The sequence below is a fragment of the Anomaloglossus baeobatrachus genome, chromosome 1 (genome assembly GCF_048569485.1).
Source record: "Anomaloglossus baeobatrachus isolate aAnoBae1 chromosome 1, aAnoBae1.hap1, whole genome shotgun sequence".
Lineage (NCBI taxonomy): Eukaryota > Metazoa > Chordata > Amphibia > Anura > Aromobatidae > Anomaloglossus > Anomaloglossus baeobatrachus.
In genome coordinates, this window is record NC_134353.1 from 620,367,155 (window position 1) to 620,392,876 (window position 25,722).

General features: G+C 39.5%; 1 protein-coding gene across 1 annotated transcript in view; it reads right to left on the reverse strand.

Moving 5' to 3' along the window:
• The window catches only part of LOC142245804 (contactin-associated protein-like 4), a 795,990-nt gene that overhangs the window by 199,123 nt on the left and 571,145 nt on the right, over positions 1-25,722 (reverse strand). Inside the window, exons 14-15 of the mRNA XM_075318773.1 lie at positions 12,962-13,115; positions 12,385-12,512 (exon numbers count right to left, since the gene is read on the reverse strand). Coding sequence (XP_075174888.1) covers positions 12,385-12,512; positions 12,962-13,115 — 282 coding nt within the window. The remainder of the gene's footprint in view (positions 1-12,384; positions 12,513-12,961; positions 13,116-25,722) is intronic.

Below are 25,722 nucleotides of genomic sequence, written 5' to 3' on the forward strand. Positions count from 1 at the left end.
GATTCTTGCCTTTTATGTACCTTAATGATGCAGTCAAATTCTCAATGGATTGATCTCCTTTCTATGTTTTGTTTCCCTTGTTTTGTAAATATTGTATTTAGTCTGTCCGACCTGATGAAGGCTTGTTAGCCGAAACGTCGACACCCCGGCGGACAATTGTACAGCACTTTTTTCACGTGTGACACTAACAAAATAAAAGAAAGGGATTTTTTTATCCAACTACTGCGTTCCTTCTTTCTATTGGAAATTAATAGTGTGCCGGGGTTAATCTCCATTGAGTAGAGTGATGAGGTCGGAAGCCAGATTGTAGCCGGTCAAAGAGGGAGCAGGAGGAGAGGTATGAGGACAATTCAAGATGGACATGCTGTTCCAGTAGTTTTGAGGCATAGGGGAGAAGGGATATGGGGCGATAGTTTGACACAGAGGATGGGTCAAGGGAGGGCTTTTTGAGTATTGGTGTAATGGAGGCATGTTTAAAGCATGAGGGAAATACACTACTTGTTAGTGATAGGTTGAAAAGATGGGTTAGGGCTGGGATGAGGACTGCGGTGATGTTGGGGATGAGGTGCAATGGGAGCGGGTCAAGTGCACAGGTGGTTAGATGTGATCTACCAAATGTAAGTGTAAAGTGAAAAAACACACACACACACACGAAAAAATTGATTGTTTGAATATAGACTCCCCCACACTATCCCTCGTTCACCAAATAATTGTCAAAATGTTCCCATGAAGTGCCGTCGTAATCTACAATCCATGAATACAGGACCGGCGACTGTGAATATCATTGAAGTACAGCTATTCACAGGCATTGGATGATGACAATGCTCATCAGGGCCACTGGGTCTAGCTCAGTGCAGAGTTGAGCCAGCGACTCTGTTGGTAAATGTATTCACTACCCAATGCCTGTAAATAGCTGTACTTCACTGCTATTCACAGTCACTAGACTTCCATATTTGGATAGTGGATGTCAATGTAACTTCATGGAACATTTTTGGTAAATTGGTAAACCAGGGAAAGTGTGGGGGAGTCTTTTTTCAAATAAACTATTTTTCATGTGTGTATTTTGTTGTTTTTTTTTCAATTTACATTTACTGGGTTAGTAATGGGGATGTGTGATGGATGACTCTCCATTATTAACCCCTGGGATTGATACCATCTGACATTAAACAGCTGACTTACGCCCCCCCCAAAAAAAATTGTCCCAATTGCCAACACACGAGGGCAGTCAGGAAGAGCAGAGGTGAAGCAGAGGTGAAATTGGTACATCTAAGGTGACGTTCCAATTCTGGGGTAGCTGCGTGCTGATAGTTTTAGACTGAAAAGAGATGAAAAACCATAGACTTTCCCAGCCTGATAATATCAGCCTCCAGCTGTCTGCTTTACCTTGGCTGATAATATAAAATAGAAGTGACACGGCATCATTTTTTTAAAATTATTTATGTACTTCTCAGCAGCGAACTGGGAGTGACAAATGTACCCAGATGTCTTCTCCATTCCGTTCCTATTTAATTTGAGAGTTGTATCTATCCACTTCAGTGATTTTCCAGCCTCCTCAGCCCTCCTAGGGGGTCTGCTGAAAAATGCTCCAGCTCCTCATTGACTTCCACCATGGTCGTTACTTGAATTGAGCCTGTCTGCATTCTGAGTGTAGGACCTCTCCGATTCGAGTAATGAGCACTATAGCAATTTAGTGCTTGCTCATCACTATTAATCACTTTAAGAATAGAAACCTGTTAGAGATCCCAAGAGATGATTTATAAAAATTTTACTACAAGATGAGAAGCCATTACTTTTTTATTTTATTTTTTAAATGTCCTAAATAAAGGTATAATTTTTGGAAGCCTTATGAAAAATATTTAGCTTCTTCATTTAGCAAAGAAAAAGCTCTTGAAACACCACAAACAATACATTTAGTACCACTCCATGTGAAAAACTCCTTGACTTCTGTTTGCACCAGCTATGTATAAACACCAGCAAGGCATGCATCTGCCCAGTTTCTACAATTTAAAGCACTACTCCAGCATTTTTTTTCTTTGTTTTTTCTTCAGTGCTTGTGTAGGACTTTAGACCTCTGTTCCCCGCCCCTACCATATGCGCACCCCACCAACATCTTCACTTTTTACCTACACCGCTCTGGTCAAGTGGTGCCACCTTGTGATTGTAACTTCTGACTGGCCAAAATTCAAAAGTTACATAACAAACTCTCACTACATCTCTATGAAAGCTCTAATGAGGTTCTCATAGAGATGCATTGAGTTGTGACCTCCGGCATGCTCCAGCAAACACTGAAGCTGCTAGCAGGTCACACATCACAGGAGACTGAGAGGCAGCAATAGAAGATGAAGCTACCAGAAGGTGAGTATAGGAGAGGGCTGGAACACTTAGATTTAAAGCTCCACTAAAGTAGTGCAATACAAAAAATGCTGAAATTATGCTTTAAGTACCCTTATGAGTCTGATACTGCAGTGTCTTGTGAAACAGCCTAATATTTAACACTGGTTACCATATGGTGCCAGAGCCTGTACCAGGCAGATCATGTGACTGTGAAGTGGGCTTATAGCCATCAAAACCACATAAGAGTCTGAGAGCAATGAGATCCCGGAGAAGACCTGAGTTATACCACAACCACTAGAATACCGCGACCAGCACCAGCAGAAGACTGTGACTAGCACCAGTAGAAGACCATACCAGATCATAACCTGGTTGGGAAATCATTTAGCTATAGCGGAGAACAGTTTCTGTGGACTGTTGCTTTCCTACGCAGAGGTATGGTACTGGGAGTGGACTGGGACCAAGTTTCAAGTTGCAAAGGAAACCATCGCCTAAGAATTGGGCTTGCAGCCTAGCAGGTAGTGTCATAACCCCTATTAAGGCATGTGTACTGTTTTTCAGATAACCAGTGACAGTGACGAATAGAGTGACACTGCCGTAAGATAATGTGGACAATGGCCACTTCTTAAAGAGAGAAATAATAACATGTAAATAATATTGTTATTATATTCTTGATAACTGTATTGTCAGGCTATCCTGTAATACACTCCTTTCATTGCCTTTGATCCATGTCATTTCCTGATCTTATACTTAAGGCTTTAATCCTTGATCTATATATTTTAAATAAATTGTTGTTGGTTCAATCACCACTGTTTCCTAATTATCTGTGCCATTGCATCCAAGTAACTTGGTTACATTTGACGTAGACAGAAGGATATAACATTCAAGTGCACAAATGGAGGATCAGTCTGTGAGAGGGAGCCTCCCCCACGGAGCTATGCTTAGCCACATAGCAAAATTTATGGGTAACAATTTATTGATGTGAGGCTGGGGTGAACAACTGAAAAGTATGTTGCATATGTATCTTGTGATGAACACCTTACAGGCAGAGCTAGCCCTGCTGAATTTGGATTGAGAAGCCTGACAGATGGTCATGTATAGACAACCATGAAACCGTGATACGTAGATAAGGTGATTCACATTTTAGAGATATGCATTGTGATATGACTAACGTAGGGAACCTGAATATTCGCTTAATCTGCCAGGTTCAGTGAGAGAAAGAGATGGTAGCCTTGTAAGTGAATATACTGCAGGAATTAACAGCTCAATTCACCAAGAAGACCAATGGTGAGTGATGACAGACGTTAAACTAAAGTGCACTGTGGTCAGGTAGCATAACATGGGTCTAAGTCCTTCTGTATATGGGAAATAAGACTAATTGCTGAGAGTCCCACCACATGACACAAATATAAGGACGAAGGGTACGTTTTCTGATGCTTCTTGCATTGTGGTTCCAGGTGACCACAATGCAAGAAGCAAATTTCCTTCAACACTTCCTCAATGTTGGTTGATCTGGGGACCAATTATCCAGCTGATGTCTGCTAACCAGTTACCTATCCCAGTGGTTGGGATGGTAAGGAGAAGATGCATGTCTGTGGAAAGAAAGTGGGAAAGAAAGGAATTATATTGGTTAAAGGCCCCACTGGAGTGAAACCCATCATGACATTGGGAATGAATGTTCTGAAGGAAATAGGACAGTTCCTAGCGGACCTGTGGTGTAATGTGAAGGGAAGGCCTGTTCATCATTGGCGTCGAAAAAAGTAAACGGCATGAAGATTTGCTCAGCCCTCAAAAGGATACATCTACTATAGGGAGTACCATGCTGGAGAAGTCGGTCCATGGGGAGGAATGCCTGCTCTATAAGGCAGACCACACGCTGTAATGGCCCAAGGCCTGCTGGAAAAGTGTAGTCAGATAGCCTGGTGGAGAACGTCACTGGGTCCCATGGAGGAGAGCCAAAGGTTGAATTTCTGCATGAGGTACCTGAATTTCCAAGTTCTCCTGACAAGACAATGCAAGAGAAGCCTTGAAGAACTGAGCGTGTCAATTCTGGTGTCACACTGACAAGCTATGCTTAGGATGATTTCTTTTGACAATGCATAGTGCAGAGAGCTGTAGGAATGGATGCGAATACTGTCAACATAGGGCTGCCTCCGAGAGCCTAAGGGTGCAGAATGACTCTTCTTGCTTGGTGAGTTTAAAGACAAGAGAAATGTAAGGGGATGCAGAAGTCAATTCAAGAAAATATTGCCTTCTGTTGGTCGAAGGTAATAAAGAGCAAATAGGAACTAAAGAGTGAAGTGTATGTGTTCTTGAGGCTAGCGTTTGGAAGACATGCCAGATATGGAGACAGTTGAAACATGCTTACAATACCTCGGTGCCTTCTGCCACTAAATCTTGCTGGATATCTTTTGCAGTCAAAGGTTTGTACCCACCTGTTTTCTCAGAAATTTCTTGGTGGAAAGTGATAGCATACATTTTCTGCCACATCCAGATAGTTCAGCTAGTGGTGTTTTAACTTGAAATTTGGAAATTATGCTTCTATTTGTGGGAACAAATAATGCCTATAATATAGTTTTGGGTACTTATTCCTGGTTGTGTACGGCAGTGATCTTTACATTTTTTGGACCCCTTTTTTGTGATCCATGAATACTAATGCACTTGAAGCCACAGACCATGAAGACTAGACTAAGGTTTGTTCAAAACCCTTTGAAGAAGCTTGCTTGCAACAGGTTGTTATGGAAAAAAAGATGTTCTGCTTAGTATTAAGTCTGTAAATTCCAAAATTTGCAAAAATTAATTTACATATGGCATATTAACAATTACGTTGTCCCTAAAACTAATAATTTCACAACAAAAATGATGCAGATAGAGATGAGCAAACGTGTTCGAAAAAGGTTTGCCAATTTCAAATTTAGTATGAGCCTTGGCTTGTTTGGCTCAGACTCGTACTTACAAGCAATTTTCTCAAAAATCGGCAATGATTGGTTTTTGTTCGGTAACTGCTCATGGTCACACTATTGCAGAGGCCATCCACTCCTGGCCCCATCACAGCCATGTCAAGTATTGGCATGTCTGTGATTGGCCAGGAAAATCACTGTAAAAAAAAGGAAGCAAAATGGTTAAAGCAATACATTTTTATAATCTCTGCTTGGCTGTAACACTATTTCCAGGGGCTGCTCATTATCCTTCATGCATATGTACTGCTTCAACCATCCACCATCTTTGATAGAGTCTGTGATTAGTGCAGTCAGACTGCCGATTTCTGTGTTTGATTGCTTTAACAGTAGCTGTCTGTCTGCCCGATTGAAGTGTAAAAATAAATAAATAAAAAAATTGGCATAGGGTTGCCCTTATATTGGTTTTGTTTTCTAATGTGCCTGCATGCAGTGACTTCAGGATATATCAGATTGTTGTGGGACCTCATGTCAATTCCATCAGACCTGGGTGTTTTGGGGGTTAATAAAGGGGTGACAGAGGATGGGTTTTTTTGTATTTTATTTCAAATATAGGATTGCAGCTTAAAGTCTTCTAAGGGTACTACTAAATACAATAAAAAAACAAAAAACTTGAATAAATAATACCCATAAAAGTTTAAATCACCACCTTTTTGTCCAAGTAAAAAAAAAAACAATGAAAAAGAAATAAAAGACATATATTTGGTATCGTTTATTCATAAATGTCTGATCTATCAAAATATAAAAGATGTTAGTCGTTCCTGCGGTGTCACATATAGCAATGTGTGCTGCCGCAGGAACGACGAACAACATCGTACCTATAGCAGCAACGATATTTGGGAACTGGACAGCGTGTCAACGAGCAACGATAAGGTGAGTATTTTTGCTCGTTAACGGTCGCTCGTACGTGTCACATGCAACGATGTCGCTAATGAGGCCGGATGTGCGGCACAAATTCCGTGACCCCAACGACATCGCATTAGCGATGTCGTTGCGTGTAAAGCGGCCTTTAGTATCCATTAACAATGCATTTAGTTGTTAGTTTAGTTGTTTACAAGTGTAGTCAAAATGTATGTAATCTTATTATGTATGCTGTATGAAAATTTTAATATTTTTTTGATAAAGTAATAAACACATTGTTGAATGAAAATAATGCCACCAAAAAACCCTAATAAATTACCAAACTTTTAACATAATGTCACTTAATAGTTAAAGATTTAGTATTTTCAGTTCACTTTTTGAAACTTTCGGTAATTTCAAGGACGTTTCATATAGGTTGAGCTTATCTAACGTTTTGATCTTATTTATTTCATCTTCTATTTGCTTCTTTATCCTGTATTTGACTATGAATTATTGACGATCTATACCTTTACTCAATGGAATATAAGCATTATTTCTCTATATAAATCTACATAAAGATGGTTACACAATGTTGAGACTTTAATTATTGAAATCATTGTCAAATAAATGAATCTAACTAATCTAGTATCCAGTGATGCGGCATTTGTTTCCATAGCAGAACTACTTGAAAATGTTGTATGGACAATTAGCTTGGATTGGAAACAATAATAACTCTGTAATTTAAAACAATGAATAAATACTGGTTCAATGTAAGTATAACTACAGATAAAAAATATTTGCTGTAAAATGAGAAAATCTTTGTGAAATCTGAAGATAAACTTAATTGTATCACTAAGCAAGACTTTCACTTTCTTTATAAAGTCTACCATTTTTAAGAAGTACTATATACGCAAATACATACAATCAGAACCATAACACATGCAACCATTTTAAAATTAATCTTTGGTTTATATTTTGTTGTGATCAAAAATAAAAAATAATGTTTTACAATTGACTTTTGGGGAAACTATAGAATGCCTAGCAGAAATTCAGGAGCTTATAGTAAGTTATTGCAAGAAGTTCCTCATGAGTCATACCAAATAATTTATTTACTATATTCCTGAAGGCAAAAACTAGTCCCTAGTTTTTAACTAAAAGCAGTTCTTGGCCTAAGTGGCTATAGATATTAGTTAAAAATCAATGGTATTGAATTGTTTCAACTAAAAGTGCTCCCAGCATGTTGTTACCGCATTATGAATAGTGCTCACGGCATACGGTAAGATGAAAGGGATACCACCCTGCAGCTATTACCTAACATTGTGCCCATGAAGAAATGTAAGCCAAACAGTTTGTCAATATTTCATAATCCATCCTCACTGTGCTGGGGAAGAAAGATTAAAGTATTATTCATTATATTATTGGTATTGTAACAAATATTAATAATGTCTCAAGTTTTTGAAATTACAATTTTGGAACCTATTTTTTTTTATTACTCACATAGATGGTATTTTTGTAAAATACAAATGACTTTCTCACTGATTGTCTATTATCTCTTCTAAGTTTCACTAGTTATAAAATGTGTACTCTACAGGGCAGACAATACCCAATGATGGTAAAACACAATTCAATAAACCATTGGGTTTTCAAAAAAAAAAAAAAAATATCTTTTACTATTTGATGACTGAGCTATCTTTGTTTTATTACTTTGATTGAAATCAAATTATATAACAATTTTTACGGTTTCTGGCTTCCTAATAATACTTTTTAATGGTATGGAAAGAGTAAAATAATGAAACCTTTTTTTGCATTTTACCTGTTTTATTCATGACTTATTTTAATCACAAAAATGAAAAACAAAATTATAGCGATGAGCAACCATGCTCTCCACTGCTCGGTATCCGGATGTTTATTGCTTGATCAAGCATCGCGGGTGCTCAAGCGCCATGCTTGAGTCTTTGCCGAGCATGTTTTGTGGATTTTAGACAGCCAATCAACATGCCCCAGCCATTGGAACAAAAATGTAAATATCCTGCCACCTACTCACAGGCCCAAACACTAAACAAGTACATTTCCAGACTACTTGCCCTGAAAATATTACCATTTAGGCATGGCAGGGGACGTCCCTCGGTACTCGGTCCCTAGCCGCAACTAATTTTCCCAGTGTGAGCACCAATCTTACACCAGCACATGTCCCATAACATCACCCAACCCTGACCAATGCAGTTAGTATAAAGGTCCACTTACCGATCGACACATGGACAAGTGCTTGTGGCCAATGCTACATTTCCCTGACGGCACATTGGGTGAACATTGTGGAGGCCAGGACAGAGTCAGACCCTGGGATGGCACACCTGCTATGGATACAATGGATTGAAGACCCTAGTTTCAACAGGATTTCCTCTACCTCCTCCACCAGTTCCTGCATTCCCTCCTCCTTATTCTCCATTGCCAAATTGTCATCTCAGAGCATCCATATCACTTGCAAACTAAAAGCACTGCAGCACAGCCTTGGTAACTCAGCAATAGGCTCTGCTAAAACTAATTTGTTTAGTTGACAAATATCAGACCACAGCAAAGTTGTTAAAAGCTATAAAAGACCAGATAGATCTGTGGCTCTAAAACCTGATCCTATAACCAGCCATGGTCTTATGTGAACATGGCCATAACCTGGTGGCAGGTCTTAAGCTCTACGTCTTGGAGGTGCTGGCCTGCCCTGCCAGTAGTGTTTTGTTAGAAAGAGTTTTTAGTACCGCCTGGGGCATAATAACTGATAGTTGTTGATAGTTGTATTCGCCTGTGAACTAAAAATGCTGACAGGCTGATTATTATCAAAATGAACAAGGCCTGGATTGGCACAGACTTCTCAACCACACTGGATGACAGTAGCGGAACCTAAAGCCAATTAAAATGTTTCCTTTTTACTGGTGTACTCCCATGCATCCTTTCCCACCCAAAAAAAAATATATTTTTCATGATTCTTCTTTTCTTATTATCCTGCTTCTCTTCCTCTACCATATCAACAGGGTCATTTGACGGTCCTTGCACTAAATTTTGAAAGGGTCATCAGGTGGCCCTTCCTCCTAAATTTTAGAAGGTCATCAGGTGGCTCTTGCTTCAAGGTTTTAGAGGAAAATAAGGCCATGCTTGCTCCAAATTTTTAGGGGTTCATTAGGCAGCCTTTGCTTGGCCTTAAAACAAAAATGTAAATACTTAGCTATGCACCCAAAGGCCCAAACACTAAATTGGTACATTTCCAAACTGCTTGCCCAGGAAATGTTGCCATTTAGGCTTGGGGACAGTGAGGCTTTCTGCAAACTCATGGCAGGGGCCATCCTTCCGTATTCGGTCCACATTCACCACTCTTTTTCCTGGTGTGCCAACCCTGCCTTATGCCAGCACATGCACGATATCATCACCCTGCCCTGCACTTACGGTGACAGTCCAATTACCAATTGAAACATGGACAAGTGCTTATGGCCAATGATGCTACATTTCCCTGATGGCACACTGGGTGAACCATGTAGAGCTTGGGACAGAGTCCGACCCTGAGACGGCACATCTGTTACCGATGCCAAGAATTGCAGGCCCTAGTTCCATTAGGGTTTCCTCCACCTCCTACACCACGTCCTGCATCCCCTCCTCCTCATCCTTTATTCCTGAATTGTCATCTTGAAGCATAGCCTGTCAACTTTGGTTTTGTGTGTGTGTCCAAATGGAACTAACTGCACAATTACTTTGGCTGAAAAAATTTAGATGGTGCACATGTAAAGGAACTTGCAGAGTGATGCAAGCTGCACCTTGGGTGATAGGGACTGTGAGTCAGAAATTACACAATAACTTTGTTCTCCAAGTCACTATTTATGGTGATACCCAATATACCTTAAAAAATATATATCTTGCTGAGCACGTCCAGTCACACTCTGGGAGTCAAAGATTAATCCAGTGGACAATATATACAAGGACTTACACTCTGTGAGTGACATGTGTGCTGCTCCCTAGAATGAACAGTCCTTTTATATGTAATATAGCAAGAGTGCAGCTTCCGACCCAAGTACAAACAAATTAAAATTTCATTAATGCAAATAAAGTGAAAAATAAAATAAAAAAGAGAAGAGCAATTCCGCTATGGTAGAAAAAGAATGGTTAAAAATGAAACACTTTTAGGTTGTGCACTCACCAGGTTCCAACCCTTGACACTTCTGGGATGACATGGACTCTCATGGGTTAAAGTTTCTTAAAATTCAGCCAGACTATTGTTCTTATGTGTGCTAAGTCATGTTTGCTTAGCTATTGCTCTCCAGACTTTTCCAGTAATCATTGTATTGCAGTTGTGTATTGATAATGTAATTACCTTAGTAGCCATTGTCTAGTCGGTGACTTGCCGACTCCATGTAGATATACTGAGTCTTTCTATGCACATCATTTAAATGAACATTATCCATGCAGCTTGAAATTCATCCAATGGGAGAAGCAATCTTGTCCAACCAATCGATGAGGACGCAGTGTATCCTAAGGGAAGGTTATGGCTATAAAAGGGACTTCTTTAAGCCACCAGGGTTGATGAAGGTTGATGGATGCTGATGGATCCAGTCTAAGCTCTTTGGAGCTGACTAGAGGATCAGGATATCTTATGGCTTCAATCTAGGGACCCCGGTTCCGGTTGGAGACCATATCCACAGCCTAGGGATTTCGACTCCGGCTGCGAGGATTGTAACATCAAACCAGGACTTCCTAAGGAGGACACTCAGGTTGGGACAGTTCAGTCACCTGTTACAGACTTTGCGGACCTCACACAGCTTCCTAAATCTGGCATTATTCCAGTCATGGTGGGTGCCCGCCAAATGCGGGGTGCTGCTGGATTGGAGTGAGTAGCCCTGGAACCTGTGAGGCATGGACATTCTAAATCCCTGGTGAGCCAGCGGAAGGGTGAGACTCTGTTGCCTGTTACATTTGTGTGTTTTGCTGGTTATGTGTTATGTGCCGTTAATTGTTTGGGGATCCAATAAAGTCTAATTATTGTGGTTCCCTCACCCTGTGTTGTCTGAGTAGTGTTACGCCCACGGTTAAGGAGGCCGGCGTTCAGTTGGGATGAGCCCTGAGCCACGCTGTCTTTCTAAAGGCAGAGGGTTTTAGTGGACGAGAGCACCCACTGAGCCCCGTGTCTCCACCACTTCCATGTCCTGGTAAGCTTTATTACCTTTGAATGTGTGGTCCATAATAATGCTGTAATAATGCTTAAAGGGAACTTATTATGTGAAAAATGGTGTTAACCTGAAGGTATGGGGTAAATCAGTAGGTTAAAAACGTTTTGAACCCGCATAGCGCAGGAACTGAGAGTCCCATTGCTGGGAGGATATGAAATGGAATCTTTCCAGCATTATTTAGCTTTGAGTCATCGGAGTGGCACAATCGCAGGTTCAGTCATGGGTCTGTGTATAGAGATTCATCAATTCATCAGGATCATTTGTATGCATTAACAATCTCTTTATCATGGTGTGTATTTGCAAATTGTTACAGCATTTTTACGGCCCACACATTGAGCTATAGAAGGCTGAACAGAACAATTGGGTCAAGAGTTGGTGACCCAATATATGTGAGTGCACAAATAAAAGTATTCTGTTTTTATCATTGTTGTTTTCCAGCAGGCTGACTTCTTTTTTTCTTGTATGTTTTCCACTTAGTTTTCCATATTTGTAATTTTTTTTTATGTTTTACCCCCCCAAACAAATGGGAAAAAAAGAATGGTTGGTTTCACTATTTTCTCAATCAAAACTTCAGATTTTCCAATCACTAGACATTTTTTGTGTTAAGTATACCTTGCCATTACAGGGGAGAACGGATTATGACATAACAAGGTGCTTAAATGATGTCCGCACAATTGATAGTGGTATCTAGAAGATTAAACTGTTTTGATACGAGCTAGTGGACTTTTTAGCAGTTAGACTCTGATGCCCACTGTGTAATAGTCATTTAAGAATAAAAGAAATATGCGTAGAACATTAGATGAGTCTTTCTCTTCAAAACTATTGAAAAAAATAGACTGTCAGACACAGAAAGGATGGTCACATGTTCATACATGTGAAAAATAATGCATGCCATGGTAGCTCATGATGGACCATAGGAATGCGTACACAATTTTTAACAATAAAGCAACAAGGAAACTAATAAAGTAATAACAGAATTTGCATCAATTAAACATCAATCAGATATGTAAGTATTCTGTATCATTTTTATAGAACACATGGAATGTACTTACTATCCCCCCAGCATAGCAGAGGACCAAGTTTATAGGCAGCTTCTGAGTGTGGTCTCTCCGTATCAGTAATCACTATTTGAGTCACTGGGAGGTGATCTCTGTTTGACAAGAATCCTTTGTCACTTGACCTAAAATTTGAAAAACGTTACTGTAATATAAAAAATTATTACAATCAAACATAATATAATCTACTTAAATCCATTTAGTAAGTCGGTAAAATACAGCTTTTTAATTTGGTTAAAGCGATTATTTTATTACTGACAACAAGCCGTTACAGATTGGAGCCATCTTGTTCCCGTGAGCACCTAGATGGAATAAACCTCAGCTAAAGAGATACTTGGCTCATAGAGGAAGAAATAGTCCTCCATTAAAATGCATATAGGCATGGGTTGATCTTATGAAGATTCCAAAAATTATTTTCCATATTTTATCCTTCAAACTTTACTAAAATTGCACAGTACTAAATTATACCTACTAGTTAATTCATGATGAAAAGCTGAAATATATAGTTCCAATGAAATATATCTCTATTCCTAAAAACAGTAGAATAAAAGTCAACATAGTATGAGCATATTACCATTCACTTTTGTCAGCATCACAATTGCAATTATGTTGGGAATCCACACAATTTCCTTGCGGTCCACATGCACATTTGATAACATTCGGTAACGAGCCAGTCCAGTAAGTATGAGTCTGATTATTGCGTCCAACCCAAATGAAGGGCATGTTGCCTAAAGTAAAAATATGTTTTTATGATTATTTTTGTAAATATCTAAAGCCGAAATAATACAACATAAAAATTAGCTCTATCTATCTATCTATCCATTATCTATCTATCTATCTATCCATCTATCCATTATCTATCTATCTATCTATCTTTCTATCTATCTATCTATCTATCTATCTATCTATCTATCTATCCATCTATCCATTATCTATCTATCTTTCTATCTATCTATTCTTTATCTATCTATCTACCTATCTATCTATCCATCTATCTACTGGCCACTCTTCTGATCTCACTAGCTATGTGTAGTTATAACTAGAGATGAGCGAACCGGTCCCGGTTCGGCTCGAGGCCGGTTCGCCGAACGGGGGTCCCGTTCGAGTTCGGTTCGTCGAACGTTCGACGAACCGAACTCGAACGTATAGGCTATAATGGGAGGCAATCACAAACACATAAAAATGCATTATAAATGTACACAAACAGTTAATAAACATTGCCATAACACTTACCGGTCCTCGCGATCCCTTCTGCACTCTGTCTCCTGCCGCTATTCCATCCGATGATCGCTGAATCCTCCCGGTGACCTGCACTGCCAGCAGAGAAGCAGGACCTATCGTGACGTCAAAATAGCCATGTGACCAGTCACGTGGCTATTATCTCATTGGCTACAGACTGGTCACATGACTATGACACGTCATGTAGGACCTGCGAGTGCATCTCTCCGGTACACGGTGCACATATGTGTATCGCCGTGTACCGGCGACATGCTCTAGCACACGGTCGACTCCCCGTTCCGTTAGGGACCGGCTGACACAGCCGGTCATTAACGGAGATCACCGTTGCCATAGCAACGCAGTTAGCGGTGACGTCACCGCTAACCGCGGCTCCGGGAGCACCGTTGCTATGGTAACGCGTCTGTCAGCGTTACCGCTAGCAGCCAGCAGTGATCACTCACGGAGTGAAGGCTGCACGCTGCTTCCCGATTGTAGTGAGCATTGTAGTTAGGATGGAGGTTCCCCAGCCCCAAGTGATGCCCCTCACTACAATCGTCACTACTACTACACTAGAAAGAAAGAAGACAGAAGAGCAGGATCGTGGAGGGCTGACAGGGGTAATAAAGATGGAGTCTCTAATGTGTCTGTGTATTTATTTCTATTAAAGTATTTTTTCTCTGTGTGGTGTCTTTTTTTAACCCTTTATTGGAGATTCTTAATGGCCGGGTCAAACGTGCCTGACATTAAGAATCTCTGGCTTAATACTGGCTGGTAAAACAAAGCCAGTATTAACTCATGATTACCCAACAAGCCACCCGGCTCCAGGGCTGTTGGAAGAGTTGGATACAGCGCCAGATGATGGCGCTTCTATGAGAGCGCCATTTTCTGGGACGGCTGCGGACTGAAATCCGCAGCAGAGGCGCCCACAAACCTCGGGCTAACCTGTGCTGCGGATTCCAATCCCCAGCTGCCTAGTTGTACCCGGCTGGACACAAAAATAGGGCGAAGCCCACGTCATTTGTTTTTTAATTATTTCATGAAATAAGTGAAATAATTAAAAAAAACGGGCTTCCCTATATTTTTGGTTCCCAGCCGGGTACAAATAGGCAACTGGGGGTTGGAGGCAGCCCGTGGCTGCCAGCTGTACCTGGCTAGCATACAAAAATATGGCGAAGCCCACGTCATTTTTTTGGTGGGCAAAAAACTTCTGCATACAGTCCTGGATGGAAGGTAAAAGAGATTTTCCGGCTCACCTAATCTGGAAACACCCAGAAGCCATGGATAGTGCACGGAGAAGAAAGGAGTAGCCAGTCCTTGTAGTAATAATAGAAAGGGAAATCACCAGCACTTGAATCCAGGCAAATTTCTTAAAATGAAAAATTCTTTATTTTCGTGTCATTAAAAGTCCATAAATTGGTGGTTATGCCCTGTAACAGAGAGGACTTTTCCAAAGAGAAATAAAATGGATTTTCTTAATGGGTACAAGATTTCCTCAAGGTTTGAATAAAAGGAATGAAATAATGTTTGCTTACTAAACTTGTTGTATATATATGGACATGTCTCAAATGTATATATTGAAATGTAAATGAGTTTACCATATAGAGTTAATTTCTTAGCAGACACCATGCTCCTTGTTACCATTGATCATGTGGTTGGGTTTAGCCCCCTTTTTAAACAATCCGTTGACTAGTTGGTGTAGAGATTGAATAAGAACTAGACGTTCGAAACGCGTCCTCTCTGTTACAGGGCATAACCACCAATTTATGGACTTTTAATGACACGAAAATAAAGAATTTTTCATTTTAAGAAATTTGCCTGGATTCAAGTGCTGGTGATTTCCCTTTCTATTATTACTACAAGGACTGGCTACTCCTTTCTTCTCCGTGCACTATCCATGGCTTCTGGGTGTTTCCAGATTAGGTGAGCCGGAAAATCTCTTTTACCTTCTACCTTGAACCATTCCATCCGTGCTCCCTGATTGTTCCAACCAGGAACTTGAAGTAAGTCATATGTATTACCATCTTTGGACTGTAATATAACAAAGAAGATTAGTTCTCCCATATATGATGTGTTATATGACTTATTGTTCCTAACAAAATGGAAAACCAGATTACTAATGCTGATGACATACAAAACCATGAAAATTTCTCTATGTCTGACCAAATTAGAACGGAGAGAACTGCTAAGATTTTTTCTCTAAATAAACATGACATTCCTGCGGAAACGCATGCTGAGCTGAACCAACTCTTGTGGGAACTGGAAAAAGTTATGACGGCGAGAATACGCACCTGGTGGGACAATAAGACTTTACAAGCCTATCTTGATAGAAGCATGATCCCCAGAGGACTCCGCCTGAATAAAAGACCCACAGTGGAGTTCAACCAAGATTTTGTTGGAAAATGGGACATAATTTTATCTGATTGTTCTAAAAAGCTTATTCAACTGATTGTGGAGGAAGAGCAAAATAAAATATCACAGTTGGAAACGAAAATTAAAGAAATAGAAATCTCTCTTGTCCAATATAACAACTTGGAATCATATAAAAATATGAGAGACCAAATAAATGCCAAAATCACAACCTTAGAGGACACGATTGCCACATTTAAGGAGAAGAAATTTGTCCGAGACTTAAGAGACTATGAGGACAATAAAGTCTATAATTGGCATAACTTCAGAAAATTTTCTCGGACTGGTCCTAAATCTATATTAAAAAACAACAAAAAACGTAATACTTCGAGCCGCGTTAGTTTTTCATCTACAGATCTTGAAACTACGGATGCTGATACTACGGACTATAATACCGACACATCGGATACTAATTTGGACATTCCCTCTACCTCCCTCAATGTTTCAAAAAACTTGAAAAGTCAATCTTTTTTCCAAAAAAATCGAAAAAAACAAGGAGGGGGGGTCGAAAACATAGAAAACAATGGATACCAGCATGGCCATTATACGAGGGGGAAGAAGAAATAAATGTTGTTAACAGTTATTCTGTTATAAATATGTCAGCATGTATCCTGAACAACAGTGAAATAAGTGTTCTAAAAAAGGGTCTTAATTTCGTTCCTAACAAAAAATTTGACCTTTTTAAAACAATACTAGATGTCAACAAGTTTGTTCGGAAATTAACAGTTAAAAAACACTTTTTTCATAATGAGAATGTTCCTGTTGCTTCGGATACATCAGAAAATACATACTTTTCCCCTGTATCTTTTCAAGAACAAATGTCTTTACAAAATCTATATGACTTGTCCAGTGATAATAACACTACTTGCAATGCATATTGTGCGGTTCCTCAAATGAATGTTCCTAATCCGTCTTTTTACCCTATTGCTTCAAGATGTGAGCAGATGTCAGATTTCCAGAATGTAGTGGAAAAAGAATTGACCGCTCTTTCCAAACAACAAAAAGTCATGGCCCACAATTTATCTAAATCAGAGAAAGATGCGGTTTTTTCTTTACGTAACAATACCAACATTATTATTAAAAATTCTGACAAAGGGGGGGCAGTGGTAGTGTTAGATACGGGATTATATGAGAAGGAGGTATTAAAAATGCTACAGGATTGTAACACCTACAGGAGAGTCGAGTACGACCCTTCTGCCGGTATTAAAAAATCTTTGGAAAGAATTCTTGAGAATGGTTTTCACCTTGGCCTAATAAGTGAAAAACAAAAAGAATTTCTCAATCCCTCTTCCTCTCTAATACCACTCCTACATGCTCTACCAAAATCACACAAGAACACATTCCCCCCTAAAATGAGACCTATTGTTTCAGGTATAAATTCAATTACTGAACACTTGTCAGAATGGTTGGATAACCATCTACAATTTCTTCCAAAAATGTCTCCTGGATACGTGTTAGATAGTAAACACGTATTGAATATAATCTCACAAATGAAATGGCTTAGTAACTATAGCTGGGTAACATGCGATGTACAATCGTTATACACTTCCATTCCGCATTCACTTGCTATTTTAGCCTTAAAAGATCTATTGGAAAAATACTCTAATTATTCTTTTGAACTTCAGAATTTTTTATTGGAAGTAACTACTTTTTTACTTAAAAATAATTACTTCACCTTTCTTGGCAACGGATATTTACAATTGCAGGGATGTTCTATGGGCGCACGGTTCTCTCCCTCGCTAGCAGGTTTATTCATGTTTTGGTGGGAGGAACAATTTATATTCAACCAATGCAATCCTTTTTCATCGGATATTGCACTTTATTTAAGGTATATAGACGATATACTTATTGTGTGGCAAAATCCCAATCAAAAGATTGAAAATTTCATATCTTATATTAATAACAATGCCCACAATCTTTCCTTTACGTTTCTCCAAGATTTATCAAAAATTAATTTTTTAGATATACAACTCTATGGGAATAGTATTAATGGAGAAATAAATTGTGGTCTGTATAGGAAGCCCATTTCAGGGAACTCCCTTTTACATGCGGGGAGTTGCCACCCCAAACATGTTATTAATAACATCCCTACTGGGGAATTTATCCGTGCCAAGAGGTGTTGTACTACTGAAATTGGTTTTGAGACGGAATGTAACATCATAGAAAAAAGATTCTTAGCTAGAGGATACAGTTCTAAAAATCTTGAGAAAGCTAAAATTAAAGCTAATACCAAAAGTAGATCTCAATATTTGGAAATGAACAGAATTAACCCCCAAAAGGAAGCTCAAGTGGTTTTTTCCACAATGTATAGTAAAAACTATCATGAAGTAATTAAAATCATTAAAAAATACTTACCGATTCTAGCTACTGATGATATTCTTCATGATATTCTGAAAGAGGGGGTTAAATTTGTTTCAAAAAGAAATAGTACCTTAGGATCTGTATTATCACCTAGCGACCATACTAACAGGTGCGACTTTTCCAACGGAAAAGAAAAAAACACTGGCAGTTGGTTGTCCACTACAGGTTCTTACAAATGTGGCCATAAAGCTTGCGGTCTTTGCAAATACATGTCAAATACCAAAAACTTTACCTCATATACAGATAAAAAAACCTATGAAATTACGTCCCTAATAAACTGCAGCTCAGATCATGTAGTTTACCTGATATCTTGTACGATCTGCCAACTACAATATATAGGCAGCACTTGTAGATCCCTTAAAAAAAGAATATCAGAACACATCTACGATGTGAATAATGCCACTACCAGAAAATTGTCGGGTGCGTCCCAACATTTTCGGGACGCACATGCTGGCAATTTCAATGGCATGAAAGTCAATGCCATTGAAAAAATTAAATTACCTAAAAGAGGCGGAAATTTAAGGGATATACTTTTCCAAAGAGAAATAAAATGGATTTTCTTAATGGGTACAAGATTTCCTCAAGGTTTGAATAAAAGGAATGAAATAATGTTTGCTTACTAAACTTGTTGTATATATATGGACATGTCTCAAATGTATATATTGAAATGTAAATGAGTTTACCATATAGAGTTAATTTCTTAGCAGACACCATGCTCCTTGTTACCATTGATCATGTGGTTGGGTTTAGCCCCCTTTTTAAACAATCCGTTGACTAGTTGGTGTAGAGATTGAATAAGAACTAGACGTTCGAAACGCGTCCTCTCTGTTACAGGGCATAACCACCAATTTATGGACTTTTAATGACACGAAAATAAAGAATTTTTCATTTTAAGAAATTTGCCTGGATTCAAGTGCTGGTGATTTCCCTTTCTATTAGTCCTGGATGGAGTATGCTGAGCCTTGTAGTTCTGCAGCTGCTGTCTGCTCTTCTCCATACAGACAGACAGCAGCTGCAGAACTACAAGGCTCAGCATACTCCATCCAGGACTGTATGCAGAAGTTTTTTGCCCCCTGAAAAAATTATGTGGCTTCGCCATATTTTTGTATGCTAGCCAGGTACAGCAGGCAGGTACGGCTGCCCCCAGCCCCCAGTTGCCTATTTGTACCCGGCTGGGAACCAAAAATAAAGGGAAGCCCTTTTTTTATTATTTCATGAATTTCATGAAATAATTAGAAAACAAATGACGTAGGCTTTGCCCCATTTTTGTGTCCAGCCAGGTACAACTAGGCAGCTGGGATTGGAATCCGCACCACCGGTTGGCCTGAGCTTTCTGGGCCCCACTGCTGCGAATTGCAGTCTGCAGCCACCTCAGAAAATGGCATTTTCATAGAAGCGCCATCTTCTGGCGCTGTATCCAACTCTTCCAGCACCTGCCTGCTATACCTGGCTAGCATACAAAAATATGGCGAAGCTCACGTCCTTTTTTTGTAGCTTTTTGGCAAAAAAAAAAAAAAAATGCTTCCCTGGATTTTCCATTGCCAGTGAAGGTAACACCAAGCAGTGGGGGTTAGCAGCCAGTAGCTGCTTGGATTACCCTTAGCTAGCAATACAAAAAATGCAGTGGGAGCTAACATATATTTTTTTTAATTATTTATTTAAATAACTAAAAATAAAATGGGCTTCCCTGTATTTTGATTGCTGGACATCACAGTGCTGTAAAAATAAATCTTTAAAAAAATGACGTAGCGCTCCGCGGTATTTTTGATTCTCAGCGCAGATAAAGCAGACAGCTATGGGTTGCCACCCCCATCTGCCTGCCGTTACCTTGGTTGGCAATCAAAATACAGGGAAGCCCATTAATTTTTTCTATTTAAAAAATAGTTAAAAAAAAAAAATTACGTTGGGTCCCCCCATTTTTGATAGCCAGCTAGGGTAAAGCAGACGGCTGTAGCCTGAAAACCACAGCTGGCAGCTTTACCGTGGTTGGGGATCCAATGTGGAGGTCCCCTCAGGCTCTTTTTTATAATTATTTTATAAATATTAATAATTACACAATAAAAGTAGGGGACCCCCCAAATTGGATCACCAGCCAAGGTAAAGCGGACAGCTGTGGTCTGGTATTCTCAGGGTGGGAAGGTCCATAGTTATTGGGCCTTCACAGCCTAAAAATAGCAGGCCGCAGGCACCCCAGACGTGGCGCATCCACTAGATGCGCCAATCCTGGCGCTTCACCCCAGCTCATCCCGTGCCCTGGTGCAGTGGCAAACGGGGTAATAAATCGGGTTGATACTAGCTGTAAAGTCACCTGAGATCAAGCCCAGCAGTTTGTGATGTCATGGCGTCTATTAGATACCCAACATCATAAACTGTCAGTACTAACAAAAACAAAAAATCGACAAAAGAAATTTATTTGAAAAAACAGTCCCCAAAACATTTCCTCTTTCACCAATTTATTGTAAGAAAAAAAATAAAGGGGTCCCACGACGACTCTGGACTGTCTAGAATATGGGGGGGAGACACTCAGGGAACGTATCCCCCATTTTCTAGGAGTGCGGACCCTTCATGTGAGGAGTGTGGGTGCAATGAATCTGCACTCACTCTCCCCGGGTCCACAGCAGCAGAGTCCATGTCGTAATGGTTGCTACCAAAGCTGCAATGCCCTGCTCATGAGGTAAGGGCATGCCTAATCAGGAGAACTACTGTAGAGGAAGCTCTGCTCACTGGTATATAGGTGCTCAGAGGTAATAATAGATAAAATTAGTGAGTAACCTCGGCACTCTATATCTCCCAGACTAAGTCAGTAAGTCACAACGGATAGTAATGCAAAATCACTCTTTATTGGTCCGTATTAAGAAATTTTTTTTTTCATAAGCATATATGTTTTTGTCCAAAACAAGTTACAAATGACGTTTCGGCCTGAGCCTTCGTCAGATTGGACTTATCTGCATGTAATCATGAAAAATGACAATAATCAGTATCACATAAGAGTGAGAGAACAATAACATAAACTCGAACAATGTAGAGGTACAATTGGGATGCAGCAAAAAAATTGCAACACAGCAAGAAATGAAACACATGATACAAATGTCATAATACAGTACAAGGACAATATAGTAATGACAAATATGGGGTCAGAGTAGACTTAGACAGCTCTGGTACGAAAGAGATGTCAATCATAAAGTAACATGTGCAGTAAAAAGAGGAGAAAAAGTGGAGAATAAGTGGAACATAAGAGGAGAAAAAGTGGAGAAAAAGTGGAGAAAAAAGTGGAGAAAAAGTGGAGAAAAAGTGGAGAAAAAGTGGAGAAAAAGTGGAGAAAAAGTGGAGATTAAGAGGAGAAAAAGTGGAGAAAAAAGTGGAGAAAAAGTGGAGAAAAAGTGGAGCATAAGTGGAGAAAAAGTGGAGAAAAAGTGGAGAAAAAGTGGAGCATAAGAGGAGAAAAAGTGGAGGAAAAAGTGGAGAAAAAAGTGGAGAAAAAGTGGAGAAAAAGTGGAGCATAAGAGGAGAAAAAGTGGAGAAAAAGTGGAGAAAAAGTGGAGCATAAGAGGAGAAAAAGTGGAGAAAAAGTGGAGAAAAAGTGGAGCATAAGAGGAGAAAAAGTGGAGATTAAGAGGAGAAAAAGTGGAGAAAAAGTGGAGCATAAGAGGAGAAAAAGTGGAGAAAAAGTGGAGAAAAAGTGGAGAAAAAGTGGAGAAAAAGTGGAGCATAAGAGGAGAAAAAGTGGAGATTAAGAGGAGAAAAAGTGGAGAAAAAGTGGAGAAAAAGTGGAGAAAAAGTGGAGAATAAGAGGAGAAAAAGTGGAGAATAAGTGGAGAAAAAAATGGAGAAAAAGTGGAGAAAAAGTGGAGAGAAAGTGGAGAAAAAAATGGAGAAAAAGTGGAACACCCTTTGGTACCTTTCATGTGGCACTAAGGGGTGCTTAGCTTTGTATTTAGCCAAAAAAATGAAAAAAAAATGACATAGGGTTCCCCCTAGTTTTGTAGCCAGCTAGGGTAAAGCAGACGGCTGCAGCCTGCAGACCACAGCTGGCAACCTCACCTTGGCTGGTAATCCAAAACTGAGGGCACCCCACGCTGTTATTTTAAATTAAATAAATAATTAAAAAAAAAAACACGTAGGGGTCCCCCAAAATTGGATCACCAGCCAAGGTAAAGCAGACAGCTGGGGCCTGATATTCTCAGACTAGGGAGGTCCATGGTTATTGGAATCTCCCCAGCCTAAAAATAGCAGGCCGCAGCCGCCCCAGAAGTGGCGCATCCATTAGATGCGCCAATCCTGGTGCTTCGCCCCAGCTCATCCCGCGCCCTGGTGCGGTGGCAAACGGGGTAATATTTGGGGTTAATACCAGATGTGTAATGTCACCTGGCATCAAGCCCTGGGGTTGGTGAGGTCAGGCGTCTATCAGATACCCGACATCACCAACCCAGTCAGTAATAAAAAAAAAATACACGACAAACACATTTTTATTTGAAAAAACACTCCCCAAAACATTCCCTCTTTAACCAATTTATTAGATTGAAAAACAAATCCAGGTCTGGTGTAATCCAAGGGGTTGCCATGACGATGCACACTGTCCCAGTCAATGAAGAGCAGGATGTTCCCCATTGGCTGGGAGAGCAGTGCAGTGACCTGAGCTAACATCAATGGGTCAGCCCAGGTCACTGCAGGGGGGTGACAAGTGCTGCTGTCAGTGAGGTACATTACCTGCGCTGATCTCCAGCACACTGACAGCCCCTGTCACTGAGGTCAATGACCGGCGCCTTCACATCAAGTATCGCGAGAGGTCCGTGACGTCACCGCCAGTGTCAGTCTCGGGTCGGAAGCGATAGGTGATGTGACAAGCGGCGGCCATGGAGGACAGTAACAGCGCTGAGGTCGGGATGGCGGGACTTCATCACCGCAGGTAAGCCGAGCGAGCGAGCGAGCGGGCGGGCGGGCGGGGGGTGGATGTGTGTGTGTGTGTGTTTGTGTATGTGTATGTATGTGTACATGCCGCGGGCAGGAGGGGGTGGAGCGAGCTGAGCGGGAAAGTGTGGGCTTCCTGCACGTAACTAAGATAAACATCGGGTTACTAACCGAAGCGCTTTGCTTGGATACCCGATGTTTATCTTGGTTACCAGCTTGTGGCAGGCTGCCAGCGATGGCTCCTGCTCACTGTAGCTGTAAAAAGCCCTGCTTTTTGCTGCTAGAACCGTTCTCGAACGTATCTAGAACTATCGAGCTTTTAGCAAAAAGCTTTCAGCTTTCTATGACCTACATACATACTCATATAGATGACTTCAGATGGTCGATCCTGAGGACAAATTTCCTTTACGCTAAGTTTTGGTAAATTATATCGCTAAATTATTAGGATTTCAACCTCACAAACTCTTATGCTATGTTATTCATAATGAATTTGTCTATTATTTTGGGTGATTGTTTATTTATGACATCATATTTAAGATAGGATTTTCATCACTACAGGAGGACAAGCCTCAGGTCTTGGTGTTCTTGCATTAAATATTAAGTTGAATCCAGTTTTCACATTTCTGTTTATAACATATATTTCAGAAAATTTAAATAAATTTAAATTGAATTCATACACATTTACATAATGTATATGCTAAGCAACACTGTTTACCATGATCTAAAAGATGTATATTAGGATGCATAGTGTATTATGGAATAATATATGATTAAATTTACAACCTCCCCCGATACATCGAAGATTTATTTTAAGTTAAAAGATGTTCTACAAATAACCTAATTTTTCATTATTGTCAAATCTTTTACTTTTATTAGTGGGAAAGAGCACCAGGAGTTTGCTTACTCACTGAGGCATGATATTAGAATCATTTATCTTGAGAGATTCAAGTCTACATTTTAAAATTAAAGGTGAAAAAAACTGAGCATCTATTTTTTTAATATGTGTACAAATGAGAGATATTAAAATTATGCTGCAAAAGATAGAATGTTAAATACAAGGGAATGAAAGTTTATTATATATTTTAGGCTTATTTTTTTACTAATGTGATTGAATTTCAATATAAAATGTGCTTAAAAGTGCATATTACTCTGAAAAAAGCTAAACAATCTGAGCAATGTGTTTTATAGGTAATGAAGAGAGAGAGTGGTCTTGCACCACCGCATAAAACCTTGACAGGTCCTGTTGAGGAGAGAGTCCACTCAGGTACTCCGAATAAAACGCTGGCATGGGGTGATCATCTTGCAATAAAAGTAAATGTGTAATAAGTAATCCACGAGATCAGAAGAAGCGGCACACCCCACAATGTAGCCAGATAATCTTGTTTATTTCAAAGTGTGCAAAAAAACTTCGGGAGAGAAGCCGGTTGCAGGCCCTCTATGGACGATGGCCGTTTCGCACCTTCTTGCACTTCTATGGACCCATAGAAGCACAAACAGGCGCAAAATGCCCATTGTCCATAGAGGGCCTGCACCCAGCTCCTCTCCCACAGTTTTATTGCATATTTTGGAATAAACAAGATTATCTGGCTACATCGTGGGTTGTGCCGCTTTTTCTGCTCTCGTGGATTACTTAATGTGCTTTATAAGTTCAGAGATGATTTGCATCACCGTGATATTATTTTGCTTTTCACTTATCTTTTGAGTGCAGACGGCCTTAATCATCTACTGGGCATTGTTTACTGAAGAAAGAATTCTACAACTTCTCTAAAACTCAACATACACCTATCACATATTTTTTTATTATGGAAGGCATGAGATTTGGTGTTTTGAAACAACTGAAGTTTGGACCCTTATAAATTCACTATTCTGAAATCAGTTTGGACAGAATTAAGGAGCTATAAAAAAATATTGGTTGGGCTAAAAATGAGCTAGTAGAACTGATTATAACATACAAATGTATAAATAATTTATTTTACTTTTAAGAGAAAAGATAGAAAAAGGAAGGAAAGTGTAAGAAAGTGACAACATTTTGCATAAAAGCTCAAGTAACTTTTAAGTATTAATAACTTATTAAGCACTTCACCTCCAAGCCCATTTCACCTTCCTGCCAAGGCCAATTTTTACTTTTTGACCTTTGTCCATTTATGAGGTAATACCTCTGGAACACTTCAATATATTCCAGTGATTATGAGATAGTTTTTTTGTGACACATTATACTTCATGTTAGTGGTACATTATGTTCAATATAATTTGTGTTTATTTATGAAAATATCAACAATTTTACAAAAAATTTAAAGATTTAGCAATTTTAAAACTTTGAATTTTTATATCCTTCACCTAGATAACTATACCACATAAACTATTTAACAAATAATATTTATTACATGTCTAATTAAAATCACTATTATTTTTTAACTATTATTTTTCTGCTACCAAGTCAGA